This window comes from Myxocyprinus asiaticus, chromosome 24 (assembly GCF_019703515.2).
Source record: "Myxocyprinus asiaticus isolate MX2 ecotype Aquarium Trade chromosome 24, UBuf_Myxa_2, whole genome shotgun sequence".
Classification (NCBI taxonomy): domain Eukaryota; kingdom Metazoa; phylum Chordata; class Actinopteri; order Cypriniformes; family Catostomidae; genus Myxocyprinus; species Myxocyprinus asiaticus.
Window position 1 is genome coordinate 390,372 of NC_059367.1, and position 14,617 is coordinate 404,988.

General features: G+C 44.9%; 1 protein-coding gene across 5 annotated transcripts in view; it reads right to left on the minus strand.

Moving 5' to 3' along the window:
- Positions 1-14,617, minus strand: part of LOC127414548 (semaphorin-6A-like) — a 119,011-nt gene that overhangs the window by 58,148 nt on the left and 46,246 nt on the right. For all 5 annotated transcript variants that reach the window (XM_051652654.1, XM_051652653.1, XM_051652652.1 and 2 more), the window contains exon 3: positions 9,145-9,262. In XM_051652654.1, coding sequence (XP_051508614.1) covers positions 9,145-9,262 — 118 coding nt within the window. The remainder of the gene's footprint in view (positions 1-9,144; positions 9,263-14,617) is intronic.

The window sequence follows — 14,617 nt, forward strand, 5'->3', positions numbered from 1 at the left end:
ATCCGACAGCATGTGTTGAGCATCATTAACTGTAAACACTCATGCAGCATCAGTATCTTTACTCGTTCTGATTCCCACAGATTTACGATCTCTCTGTTCAAACATTACTGCTATGAACGACAGATGAGACGGCGGTCAGCGATGCATTCAGCAAACATCCTGCGATCACTGAGCTGTTTCTGCAGCTGTGGACACAATATCTACTGCGCAGAGACCTGTGATGACACGCACACACACTTCAACAGCACGATGATCATGTGATGCGTGTGTAAGTCGTGCGAAAACTCTCAGACACTAGCGGTACAATGAAATGTGCAGAACATTAAAGACCCCATGAAATGATTTCACAAGTGCAGTATTCCTTCCTAAGTTGACGTATTTCCTATTGAAACAGGAAGTTGGCAGAACATATCGAAGGGCTCGTCTCTGTATATTTAATAATGTCAGGTGACTCGCATTACACCTTTGAGCAGCTTTTTTCAATCAGGACAGCTCCTATCTACTTGAATGGGGAAATCTCAAAAACGGTTGGTCAAGATTACGATCAAAGGACATTTTTCGAATCAGCAGTAAACTCTGACAACACTGGTATCATAAATTGTGCTTCTGTAGCTTAGATCACACCAAATAACACTGTTTTCAGGCTGGTCCAGCTAATGCGCATGTGCGTTCTCGACTTGACTGAGAGGTGATGTCTGTATCTAAAAGCTGATTGGCTCTTTTACCTATAAGGCAGGACTTCTTTTTCGATTTCTCTCATTTATAAGCATACCAGTGACCCGTCTCATTCTATTCACCTTGTTCAGCCCCGCCCCTTTTCAGCGCTCCACGCTTCTGTGTTTTCTCTCTTCCCTTCCAGTTTGCATTGAAGCTACTGAGAGGAGTCGATCCAAATGAATTACGTGTGGGAACACAGAAAGCATTTTTATGGAATGATTTATGTTCCATTCGGATTTGAACTTGAATTTTAGGACTTGAATTTGAACATGTTTACTTGAACTTGAATTCAATCAAACCTGAAATTCAAATGTACGTGGCACAAATTCAGATCATTTAATTAAGACTCAATTTTTTAATACACTGATTCAGGAGGGGCCTGGGTAGCTCAATGGTAAAATACGCTGGCTACCACCCCTGGAGTTCGCTAGCTCGCTAGTTCGAATCCCAGGGTGTGCTGAGTGACTCCAGCCAGGTCTCCTAAGCAACCAAATTGGCCCGGTTGCTAGGGAGGGTAGAGTCACATGGGGTAACTTCCTCGTGGTCACTATAATGTGGTTCTTGCTCTCGGTGGGGTGCGTGGTGACTTAAAAGCACATTGGGAATTGGGCATTCCAAATTGGGAGAAAAAGGGGAAAAAATCCCCCCCAAAAAAGAAAAGAATACACTGATTCAGGTTTTATATTAAGATTCAAGTAAATCTGATGAAGACATCCGGGGTAGACAGGAAGAGCAGTCGAGCCTGCATGTAATCAAACTCCTTCTTGACCAATCACAACGCAGCTCACAGTTCACGTATGGAAGAGGAAGAGTCCGCTGTGAAATAGTGCCAACGTGGGATCATGACTGAACGAGAGCCACCACCTGTCTCTAGTGTAAGTTACTTGTTCTGCACTGATGCAAACTCCAGAAGTAATGAATGTAATTGGGAAACAGGCTGTTTGATGCATGAATTAAATGTTTATCAGTCATCTGAGTTCTGATGTGCTTATCTTGATCAGATCAACATTTGCCACCTGTGTTGTAACTAGAAGGCAGTAAGCTGATCTTTGCTGCTGTTTTTTTTTTTTTACTTATTTAATTTTTTATTAATGCTCTACATAACACCCAGGACAGTAATCTTTGCTGCTGTTTCACGAGCCAACCAGCTACCGTTTAAGTTAACACTAGATTGCCAAATAAGAAGTAGTAAGTAAGGTCTAGATATATGGAAATAGTAGATATAAGCCAACATACATTCTAGCTACCTAACTCACTTTTACTAGTATAGTACACAGATTTAGTATACTTTATGACACAAGAGTTATGGGTGTCATCAAAATTGTGCACCAAACGGTTTGGTGAGAAAACACGTAGTCTATGTTTACATATGCTGACTGACCTACCAATCCAGACCTGACTAATGTTAAGTTAACGTTAGCTTCGCAGTTGCTATGATTTGGACACCTACACTCGAGGCACTTCCAACTTACCATCTAAATTCGAAAAATCAATTAAAAGTAGAGTTGACTATCTTGCAGACATGACATTACACAGAAGGTTGTTGGCTTGTGAAACGAAGCAAACATTGGCTAACTGCCTTTTGGAACCTGCGGCAAACATTTATCTGATAAACATTTAATTCATGCATCAAACAGCCTGTTTCCCAATTACATTCATTACTTCTGGAGTTTGCATCAGTGCAGAACAAGTAACTTACACTAGAGAGAGGTGGTGGCTCTCGTTCAGTCATGATCCCACGTTGGCACTATTTCACAGCGGACTCGTCCTCTTCCATACGTGAACTGTGAGCTACGTTGTGATTGGTCAAGAAGGAGTTTGATTGCATACAGGCTCGACTGCTCTTCCTGTCTACCCCGGATGTCTTCATCAGATTTACTTGAATCTTAATATAAAACCTGAATCAGTGTATTAAAATGTTTTATCTGAATTTGTGCCACGTACATTTGAATTTCAGGTTTGATGTAATTCAAGTTCAAGTAAACATGTTCAAATTCAAGTTGAAGCCCCAATGGCACATAATTCATTCCATATATTTTTCCCCAAGAGTTGGTGGTGTGAGTCTACAGCTCCCCTTTACAACGTGAAAATGCTCGTACGGTCTTTTTTCTGTCACTCTAAATGTTTTTGCTGACACACACGGAGGTAAATTGGACCTGCAGATCACATTCAGACATCTATGACACACTGCACTTTTTCATGATACAAGCATTTTATTTTTATACGTGTAATTTTGCTTAATTTTTTAGGTTTCAACTTGTTAATAGTTTGTGTTAAAACATGTAGTTGACATGAAACTTCCAACATTGACAGCTCGTATTATTACACATGCAAGTTCATAACATTAATGGAAGTTACATTTGTACATTTTAAAATTAATTTTAAAATTAAAAGGCTGAAATGTGATTAAAAATGTTGTAAACAAAATATTAAATAAAACATACACTTTCACGTGTGTGTGTGTGTATAAATATAGTTGCACCTCTTCCCCCATCCCAGTTAAACACTCCAAAAATCTGCTTACCTTAAAGGTGCTGTAAGCGATTTCTTCATGGAAATGTGTGTAAAAATGTTCCTACTCCCTGAAAGATATTAATGAAATAAGTGTTGTGAGATATCTCACCGGTCTCTGTGACAGCTCTAGACTCGGTAAACAGCGAACAAAAATGTGTCCATGGTCTCTGACACTTTCTGCGAATCAACAAAACTAATCAATGAAAATCAATCATTTTGCGCGTTCTCATAGTGTTGTAGTTTCAGCGAATTATTGAGGCTTAATGACATTTTCTTGGCATGTTGTTCATAACAGTTGCCAGTTGAGGGCGCTATTTTACTACTGTTGTTTTTGTCCCCTGTCAGTCTCAATAAAGCTCATTTGGTATCTTTGGAGTACCGGGTTTTGGGAAAAGGGGGCGTGGCTAATCCAACAGCTCAGCTTGTGGGAATTCTAGAATGGCTAAAATCGCGTACAGCACCTTTAACTACATCGCGATGGGTGAATGACATGAGAAGATGGCCAGAAGTGTCCTACAGAAATATTTTAAATGACTTTGTGTTGTCTCTTGTAGTTTCATGAGCACAGAGGCATATCAGTACATCCACAGCATAAAGGTAAGATCTTGTGTATTTACTATGAATGAAATACTCTTGTTTTAAAATCTCCCCTCTCTGCTTCCGTTGTTATGACATCCCCTGAACACTTTAAAATACTCATGATAGCTTTTGGCAACTCTATAACCTGCAAATCCACTTTGCTAGCTAATCACACTTTGACATCAACACCATCAATTTCTATATAGAGAACACTAGACCGAAAGTTCAAAGACAACATTTTCAAGATGGCAGCATGCTAGTTTCTCTGGCGCATAAGGTGAATACAGTCTCTGATATTTAATAGTCTTAATTTATGTCACAGCCATAAGACATAATTTGCTGCTTGCTATTCCAAGTCAGTGTCAGATGGTATTAGGGGTCATTTTTTGGGTCATACTCATTCTAGAGGGCATTTAATTGGACAAAAGTTTGAGTGCAAGATGATATCATCCATATTTTGTGTCTGTCTTCACAGAATATGGATATTATAAGTATATCTGCTGGAAGTTCAATGTTTATGAGCACGCTAGAATATAGATGACTTCAGAGCTCACAGACATGAACTTAAAAATGATTTTATTGGGTCTTAAATATAATAGTTAATGGAACTGAATTAAAACTGTAAACTGGATCTGAGTTATTAGTGGATATCAGATGTGATTGGTGTGTGTGTGTATGTGTGTGTAGACGTGGTAAAATGAGCGTTTGGCTCAACAGAGGCTCTTTGTGTTGAGGAATGTGTTTGCAATGCGGGTCAATGCTGTACATCTGGTGGTCTTTTGTAAGACAATCTCATTCTCCGTTTGCACAGAATAGAGCTCATTAGTATGCATGTCACACCTGTCAATCCACACAAATGCAACACCCCCCTCTGCTTAGCTCCACCCTTCATACAAACATCATGCATGACCAGAGTCCATTGAACATGTCACACACACACAAAACCTTTCAGTATTTTTATATTTTCATGAAGACATTATTTAATATGTTAATTAAGCTGTTTTCCTCGTGGGAACTGTTGTCGGCTCCTCACAATGCAGCTGATTTCAGATTTTACTGTAATTTTGGAGACATTTAGTCACATACAATGTAAGCAAAACTTGACACACACACACACACACACACACGTTTACACAGACCTCTACTTTTTTATATGTAACGCTAGTTATAATTACTATAGACTAATCCAACTCACACCTGAACCCTCAAAGAAAAAAATATATATTTTGTGTATACACTTTTTTTCTAATTAGGGACCAAACGTGTGGTGTTTTGTCACATTTCACTAGCTTACTGTGTGTTTAAACTGCACCGATGGATTTGAAGCAACAGAAGAGCTGCGGTCGAGTGTCTTACAGCCCATTTCTCATGATGACACAGAGGGGTTCAGATGGGTGTGGGGTGGTTGCTATGGTGCTGCAGTCGGCGCCTGTGGATTGCCCTGTGTGTGTGTGTGTGTGTGTGTTAGGGGGTCTACAGGCCGACACCAGACTGAACTGAACTGAAATCAGCTGCTTTAAATGACTCACTTGAGTTACTAGGACGAGAACCACACAAACTTCACCAGCAAAGTTCAAACGCATAATTCATTAATACAATATTTCAGTGAAATTCAGTGAATCCATAACTGGTCTACAGGCCGATATCAGACTGAACCGAACTGCTTTAAATGAGTCACTTGAGTGACAATCAAGATTTTTATGTTAAACAAACTCCACCAGCACAATTCAGTTTCAGTGAAATTCAATGCAGCTATGAACTAAATCTATCATTTATATGATGCAGTGGATGACATCAGTCAAATATAAGATATAAGCCAAATGATGACATCACTTCCTCTGTAAATACACTAATTTCTGGCATCAGTCAACAGTTTATCACAACTTAGTTTCTGTCTCTCTGTCCTGCTGTTCATTTTAATCGCTGGATTTCAACTCGAGCCAAAATATTTGTGAGCATTCACAAAAACCAGCTGCTTTTGGAACTAATCTTTGAGTAAGACATAATATGATTATTCATTATAGTTCAGAACTGGCCAACAGCACATGACCTTACAACAGAACACAAACATGTCTATAGATGATCATCTGCAGTACTCTAATGATGCATTCACGTTGTGCAGACAAATCAGAAGTGTTCTGTTTTGATCATTTATAATAAAAAAAAACATTAAAAAAAAATTTGCACTGTACATATTATTGTAATCAGTAAAAACATTAATCTCCTCAAATAGCCATGTGTTATATGCTGTTGGAAAGCTCTCAAAGAGTAGAATACAACCAGCTGATTTCTTTTTTACTTACAGATAAAATTTAGCGAGTAATAGCTAAGTATATGTTTTGACATACATGTTACATGTAAACAGGTGTTGCTTATATGCCACCTTTTCACTTATAACTTCACAAAATATAAACAGAACATAAAATATCACATATCATTACTTAGAGGAGGTGATTATCTTTCAAACGAGTCCACACACAAGATAATCAGATGAAGAGATAATTAGATAATCCACACAAAGCACAAAGTGCACACAGCACATAATGTGCTATCTGGCTAAAAATATGTTAGCTTTCCTGGATCAGAAGACTTTATCGGAAATGTTGTAGTATGCTGGCCAGCATCATGGCATGCTAAACCAATCGGATTAAGATTCAGATCTCTACAACCAGAGGTGGAAGTCATCCAAATACGGGCAGAGAGGATCATTCACTGTAATTACATATGGCCACCAGGAGATGGAGCCAAATATATGACACAGACTCAATGATGACTCAAATGGCACAGAATGAAACTGAAAGAGATCTTGTTACTCATGCTTGCATGCTTTGGAGAGAGAGAGAGCATACTAACCCTTTAGTCATTGTATTTGCATGTGTAATTAGTTTGGACACTTGGAGATGTTTTTGGACTTTAAATTATTTTTGTAATGCTATAAATTTTGATTTCTTTGTCGTAATAACACAAAATTGTTCTCAGATACAGTTGACATGATTAGGAACAAAACAAAAGCAGTTTTTGGAGCCACTTTATTTACACCCTGAGATACTATCTAATGTGAAATAAAAAAATTTTTTTTTTTTTTTTTTAAAGTACATTTTGGGCTCAAGCTTTTTTGTGATTTTCAGCAGTTTCTTAGGCTGACACCTTGTCCTAACCAAACGCGACGCGACAGGTTTCCAGCGACAAGCAATCTGTCTGTCCATACCAGATCGTGATATTCATACACAAAAATTAGGATAATTGACAATAAAATGTAGAAAACAGAGCAATCACAGACAGAACAGTATGTTTATTGAACGTAACTCATTTTCTCACATAAACACTGTAACGCTTTCTAAGGCAAGCCCCGAGGGGATAAATACACAATCACACACATACACAGGGAAAAGTTACTTTATGAATTGCATCCTTATTCAGTCTGGTATGATTGTTTATGTTCACGCGGTACTCCTGTTGTTATGTCGCCGATCTCCATGTGACAGGGAAGCACAGAGAAAGTCAAAATGAGTCGGTATGTCACCCCTCTGCCATTCTGAACTGGTGTGTGTGTGACAGAGCTCCGACTGTAGAGAATGAGACCTCAAGCACAACATTCGGTAGATGTGTGACACCCTCAGCCAAAATCAAGTTGTTCTGAACAGGCTAATGAGATGCCGGCTTTAATATACTGTCAAATTAATCATTTTAGACCCATTTGTTGACTGCGCTGTCTGGTGCGACGTCGCAGAAATAGAAACCATTCCAAAAATAGAATGCCCTGTCGCTCATCATGTGTCATGGCTGGTTAGGACAAAAACTCTTATTAACATGGAAAAGATGCCTTTTATCGCGTTGCGGCGTTGCGTCGGGTAAGGCCATGATGTGAGAGTCTCAGAATGTATCATAATCTATATCATTAAAAAATGTGGAAAAAAATGTCTTCACAATGATACCAAACACTTGACCCTTCTTGTTTATTGTCGAGTTATAAGCCTTTAATTTTGGGTATGCCACTGAAACAGGAAATCTTTAAAAACACCTTCAGAGCTAGGGGGCCTGGGTAGCTCAGTGGTAAAGACGCTGACTATCACCCCTGGAGTCACGAGTTTGAATCCAGGGTGTGCTGAGTGACTCCAGCCAGGTCTCCTAAGCAACCAAATTGGCCCGGTTACTAGGGACGGTAGAGTCACATGGGGTAACCTCCTCGTGGTCGCTATAATGTGGTTCTCGCTCTCGGTGGGGTGCGTGGTGAGTTGTGCGTGGATGCTGCGGAGAATAGCGTGAAGCCTCCACACGCGCTACGTCTCCGTGGCAACACGCTCAACAAGCCACATCATAAGATGTGCGGATTGATGGTCTCAGACGTGGAGGCAACTGAGATTCATCCTCCACCACCTGGATTGAGGTGAGTCACTACACCACCACGAGCACATTGGGAATTGGGCATTCCACATTGGGAGAAAAAGGGGAGAAATCAAGGACCCCCCCCCAAAAAAAAAAACACCTTCAGAGCTTAAAGGGATAATAAATTATAATATCAAACAGAAATATGTGTTTGCTGCATAAGCCTGCTCCTATATTAGTTCTTTTTACATGACGTCACGACAGTCAGGACAGAGCCTTCATAGAAGTCTGAGTTTACAACTTGTAATTACGAGTTCTCCAAAGACATGAGCGCTTTTCACAAGCTGGAATCTCATAATTACGGTAATTCTGACATGATGTGAATCAAACATAAATGATGAAATGTTCAAAATCACCAATGTTGCCATAGTTTCTGCCAAAATATCTCAGTTACTGCATTTATTGTAAGTACTGTAAAATCATTATAAATTAACATGGCACATGAAGCTTTCAGAATCTGTCACTTTATTTATATGCAAATATTTATTTATTTCTTTTTTCTTCTTTTTATGACAGTGGTGGCTAAAACCAGGTTATCACATTTTCACTGTAGCACCAATAATTGTAGAAACTATGGTATTTTGGTGGAAAGTATGGTAACTATAGATACTAATTGCTAATTGAATTTTAAGTTCTTGTGTTTGCCTGTAAGGGAATATAATGGCATATTCTAAAATACATTTAAGTGTCAGATCTAGATGATGTAATGCGCACAGTAAAGAGATAAATGTTGTGCAAATATAAACCCAGAGCATCAGTATGTGCAACTGTTGCTGCTGCTCTTTGACTTATTAAACATGTGTTATTATTTCATGTCCATATGCTGCTGAATTGGGTCTCCTTCAACTGGAGTGGACTGCTGGTTACCATGCCAACCATCTGGTCAATCTTTACTGTAACAGACTGAGCTAATAACAGACGGCACAAATCTTAAAATAGCAAACTCACCTCGCAGCGATATACAGAGTCCGGTTCATGATGACGATCAGCTGAATATCCAGTTTATGTCGTTGCGTGTTGTTTCTCCCAGGTTTATGTCCAACAAACACTGGATATTGTTTAGTATCTGAAAAAAGAAAAGAAAGTCAAGATATGTTTAATTAAAGAGCCCTTGAAATCAAAATTGTAATTTTATGGATTATAGTTCATGTCTGTTCATCTATACACTTGTGATCATATTCACTTATATATGTGCAGGTATATGTGTATAAAATGTATGGGTAATTCACACGAAACCAGACAAGAAAATGTCCTGGTCATATTTAACCTCAAACCAATACAAAAAATATGAAATTATATTTCACATAAAAAATGTGAACCCTACATTTAGGACCGTTATGATTTTTTTGCATTGTGACATTATTTTCAGGACACTAAAGCACATTTTACCCCTCAGTTCTCACTACTGTAACATGTCTGGATGTTTTAATTTTACTATATAAATAATCGTTTTCAATGATGATTCTCATTACCACAACACAGTCATTTTTTATTGTATTACAGTCAAGAAAATGCTGTTGATTTTTTTAAACTTCATCAAAATGGACAGGCAATATCAAGACAGCACTATAGTACTATGATGTATAAATACTTTACAGTTTAGATAATATCATGTTTTTCACGTTGTGGCTGGGTCATTGACAAATAAGATTGTCCGAGGTGATAAAAATTAGAAATATTTTAAACATCTAATTTAAAACACATGTGTTTTAGACATGTAATCTTTGAGTTCATGTTTTTACACATTGTTACAAAAAAAGGATTTAACGACTTTAAAAAGATCATGTGGTGTAACCATGAAGTAAAAGGTATTAAAATAGTTCCCTATCTGTCACTCACTCGACATTGTGTCGATTTAGTGACACTAGGGGTCACTCTTGGGAGCCCGAGACACCTCTGGTCTATGATAAAAGGCCGATGAAAATTGGCGAGTGATATTTGCATGCCACTCCCCTGGACATACGGGTATAAAAGGAGCTGGTATGCAACCACTCATTCAGATTTTCTCTTCAGAGCCGAACGGTCATGCTCATTGAGCTGAATAGCACTGTTCATTCACCTCTGCTGGATCTGACAGCGCATTTCAGCGGCTTCTCCCTCCTCTGCACTGGTGCACTGCAGAGAATGCCCCTGGGTGCTTCGGCAGAAAAACTAGAGAGTATATTTTCTGAAAGAGCATTTTTCCCCTCTAAAAGAGTATATTTCTCTAAAAGAGCGCACACACGGAACGTCTTTTTAAAGACGCGTCTTTCTAAAGATGCCTTTCCGATCGTGTGTTATTCCTGGTTGCGGTCGTTTTCTCTCAACTTCGGATGGTCATGATCGCTGTCTTTCGTGTCTGGGCGCGACCCACACGGAGGCAGCGTTTATGAATGGTTCATGTTCTCACTGCGAGAACATGACCATGGCAATGTTGCGGTCGCGGCTTGCTTTCGTAAGCAAGCCACCCCAGCAGCTCCCCGCCTCGCTCCTTCTACCTACGGGTATGAGGTCAGCGCGGCTAGCACTGGGGGCGATTTGGGGACCTCAATGGGATCGTCTCCGCCGGGTATCCCCCCGCGGACCTCCCATTCCCCAGCACACTCGTCTGCCCCAGTCGGGCTTCCGGATGAGTTCGCCGGCTCGTCGCATGGCGAGTCTGGCTTCTTGTTCGGGGCCCGCGAAGATGATGAGTCCTCGAGCGCAGCATCGGAGAGCAGGCTTGTCCAGTCGGACGCAGAAGCCTCAGCTGGGCTTCCCCCTTCAGGGACGGTCGCCCAGTCATGGGCCGATGCCGAAATGACGGACATGCTTTCCCGGGCGGCCGCGAGCGTCGGGCTAGAGTGGAACCCTCCGCTCTCCCCTGAACCCTCGTAGCTTGATGATTGGTTTCTGGGCTCGTGGCGCCGCCCAAAGCAGCCGCGCCCCGATCCAGTGCCATTCTTCCCGGAAGTGAATGAGGAGCTGACGAAGTCGTGGGAGGCACCTTTCACTGCCCGGCCCCAACTCCGCAGTTCCCCTGCTCTCACTACCCTCGATGGCAGGGCGGCCAGGGGCTATACGGCGATTCCGCTGGTGGATAAGGCGCTCGCGGTGCACTTATGCCCACAGAGCGCCGCCACCTGGCGTGGATGCCCTAAGCTCCCGTCCAAGACCTGTAGGCTCACGTCGTCCCTGACGGCTAAAGCCTACAGTGCTGCTGGACAAGCCGCCTCTGCCCTGCACGCCATGGCTCTCCTGCAGGTCCACCAAGCCAAGGCGCTGAAAGAACTGCACGAGGGTAGTTCCGCCCCAGATTTGATGCAGGAACTGTGCTCGGCGACCGACCTCGCCCTCCGGGCGACGAAGGTCACGGTGCAGTCTCTTGGGCGGACGATGGCCACACTAGTGGTCCAGGAGCGCCACCTGTGGCTCAACCTGGTCAAGATGGGCGAGGCCAACAAGACACGGTTCCTTGCTGCCCCCACTTCCCAGGCGGGCCTATTCGGCGACACCGTTGAGGACTTTGCCCAGCAGTTCTCGACGGTAAAGCAGCAGATGGAAGCAATCCGGCACATCCTGCCCCGGCATGGCTCAAGATCCCGCACCCCTTCTGCTCGTCACCAAGGGCGTCCCCCTGCGGTGACTGCACCGGCTCTGCTGCAGCCCGCCCCTTCGGCCCGGCCCCGGCGTGGAGCCCACTGCAGGAAGCCGACGCCACCCATCTCACAGCCGGCGCCGAAGAACCCACGGAGGTCCTCGAAGCGCCCCTGAGACAGGCAACCCAGGGACGAGGGAACCCACTCACGTGGAGCTGGTAGGAAGACCACTCCATCCCCCGGTGGAGGGCCAGGTGGAAAATCTTTTGTTGCCTTTTCGTTTGATTTCGCCACACGCCCAAGTGGCTGTGGTACCCAACAGTTCAGCAAAAGAGCGGCTTCCTTCCTCCCTGGGTCACATACCCGGTGTGTACGGTCGTCACCACGACTACCGTCCATGGGCTTTTTCTTGCAGGATTGGCGCTCCAGCGGTGCCCTTTCCGCCCCTGAGCGCCCAGCTATGGCACACAGCCGCCCCCGATGTGACAGCCTCCACGGGTTACGAGGACAGGCCTCTTCCTTCCCCATCTCAGGCTGTTCCGGGGGTGGTCACAAGGAGCCAGGTAAGCGTTTCGATGTCCCTAGACTCAGCACGGCCACGATGTGCTGTGGCACCTCGCGTTCTGCCCCGCCACGAGGCCCCACCTGCCGGTATGTCCAACGACGTTGTCCCCTTGGTCCCCCTCGCGCGGAATTTGGACGCATGGCTTACCCTTTCCAATCCGTCGCGGTGGCTGGTCCGGACCGTCCGATTCGGCTACGCGATTCAGTTCGCCAGGCGCCCGCCCAGGTTCAGCGATGTTCACTTCACCTTGGTCAAGGGCGAAAATGCTGTCACCCTGCGCGCGGAGATCGCTACCCTCCTACGGAAGGACGCGATAGAACCTGTCCCTCCAGCCGAGATGAAGAAAGGGTTTTACAGCACCTACTTCATCGTATCGAAAAAAGGCGGTGGGTTGCAGCCAATCTTGGACCTGCGAGTACTGAACCGGGCTTTACACAGACTCCCGTTCAAGATGCTGATGCAAAGACGCATTCTAGCGAGTGTCCGGCATCAAGATTGGTTCGCGGCGGTAGACCTGAAGGATGCGTACTTTCACGTCTCGATCCTTCCTCGACACAGACCCTTCCTGCGGTTCACGTTTGAGGGTCAGGCGTATCAATACAAAGTCCTCCCTTTCGGCCTGTCCCTGTCTCCTCGCGTCTTTACGAAGATCGCAGAGGCTGCCCTTGCCCCATTAAGGGAGGTGGGCATTCGCATTCTCAACTATCTCGACAACTGGCTAATCTTAGCTCACTCTCGAGACGTGTTATGCGCACACAGGGACCTGGTGCTCTCACACCTCAGCTGACTAGGGCTTCGGGTCAACTGGGAAAAGAGCAAGCTCCTCCCGGTTCAGAGCGGCAAACTTTTCTCAGTTTGGAGTTGGACTCAGTCTCCTTGACGGTGCGCCTTACGAACGAGCGTGCCCAGTCGGTGCTGGCCTGTTTGAAGGCGTTCAAGCAGGGAACAGCTGTTCCACTGAAACTTTTTCAGAGGCTCCTGGGGCATATGGCATCCTCGGCGGTGGCCACCCCGCTTGGGTTGATGCATATGAGGCCGCTTCAGCACTGGCTCCAGACTCGAGTCCCGAGACGGGCATGGTGCCATGGGACACACCGCGTGGCCATTACGTCGGTCTGTCACCGTCTTTTCAGCCCTTGGACCGACCTCTCATTTCTACGAGCAGGTGTTCCCCTAGAACTGGTCTCCAGGCGCGTCGTGGTCATGACAGGTGCCTCCAAAACAGGCTGGGGTGCTGTTTGCAATGGGCACACAGCCACCGGCCTCTGGATGGGTCCGCAACTGCATTGGCACATCAACTGCCTCGAGTTACTGGCAATTCTGCTCGCCCTGTGGATGTTCCGGCCGTTGATCCAGGGCAAGCACGTGTTAGTTCGGATGGACAGCACGGCAGCGGTAGCATATGTCAACCGCCAAGGCGGTCTGCGCTCTCGCTGTATGTCACAACTCGCCCGCCGTCTCCTCCTCCGGAGTCGGCAGCACCTCAAGTCGCTGCGAGCCACTCACATCCCGGGCAACCTCAACACTACAGCGGACACGCTGTCACGGCAGGTTTCCCTCAGGGGAGAGTGGAGACTCCACCCTCAGGTGGTCCAGCTGATTTGGAGTCGATTCGGACGGGCACAGGTGGACCTGTTCGCCTCCCAAGAATCCTCCCACTGCCCGCTCTGGTACGCCCTCACCGAGGCTCCCCTCAGCATAGACGTACTGGCACACAGCTGGCCCCCCAGACTATGCAAATATGCATTTCCCCCAGTGAGCCTGCTTGCACAGACTCTGTGCAAGGTCAGGGAGGACGAGGAGCAGGTTGTCCTGGTAGCACCCTACTGGCCCACCCAGACGTGGTTCTCGGACCTCACGCTCCTCGCGACAGCTCCCCGCTGGCGAATTCCCCTGAGGAAGGACCTTCTTTCTCAGGGACGGGGCACGTTCTGGCACCCACGCCCAGACCTCTGGAATCTCCATGTCTGGTCCCTGGACGGGACGCAGAAGACCTAAGTGGTCTACCACCCGTGGTGGTAGACACGATCACTCAGGCTAGGGCCCCCTCTACGAGGCACCTGTATGCCATTAAGTGGCATCTATTCGCTAAGTGGTGTTCTTCTCGACACGAAGACCCCCAGAGATGCGCAGTCAGATCAGTGCTTTCCTTCCTGCAGGAGAGGCTGGAAGGGAGGCTGTCCCTTTCCACCTTGAAGGTGTATGTTGCTGCCATAGCAGCACACCATGACGCAGTTGACGGTAATTCCTTAGGAAAGCACGACCTGATCATCAGGTTCCTAAGAGGCGCCAGGAGGCT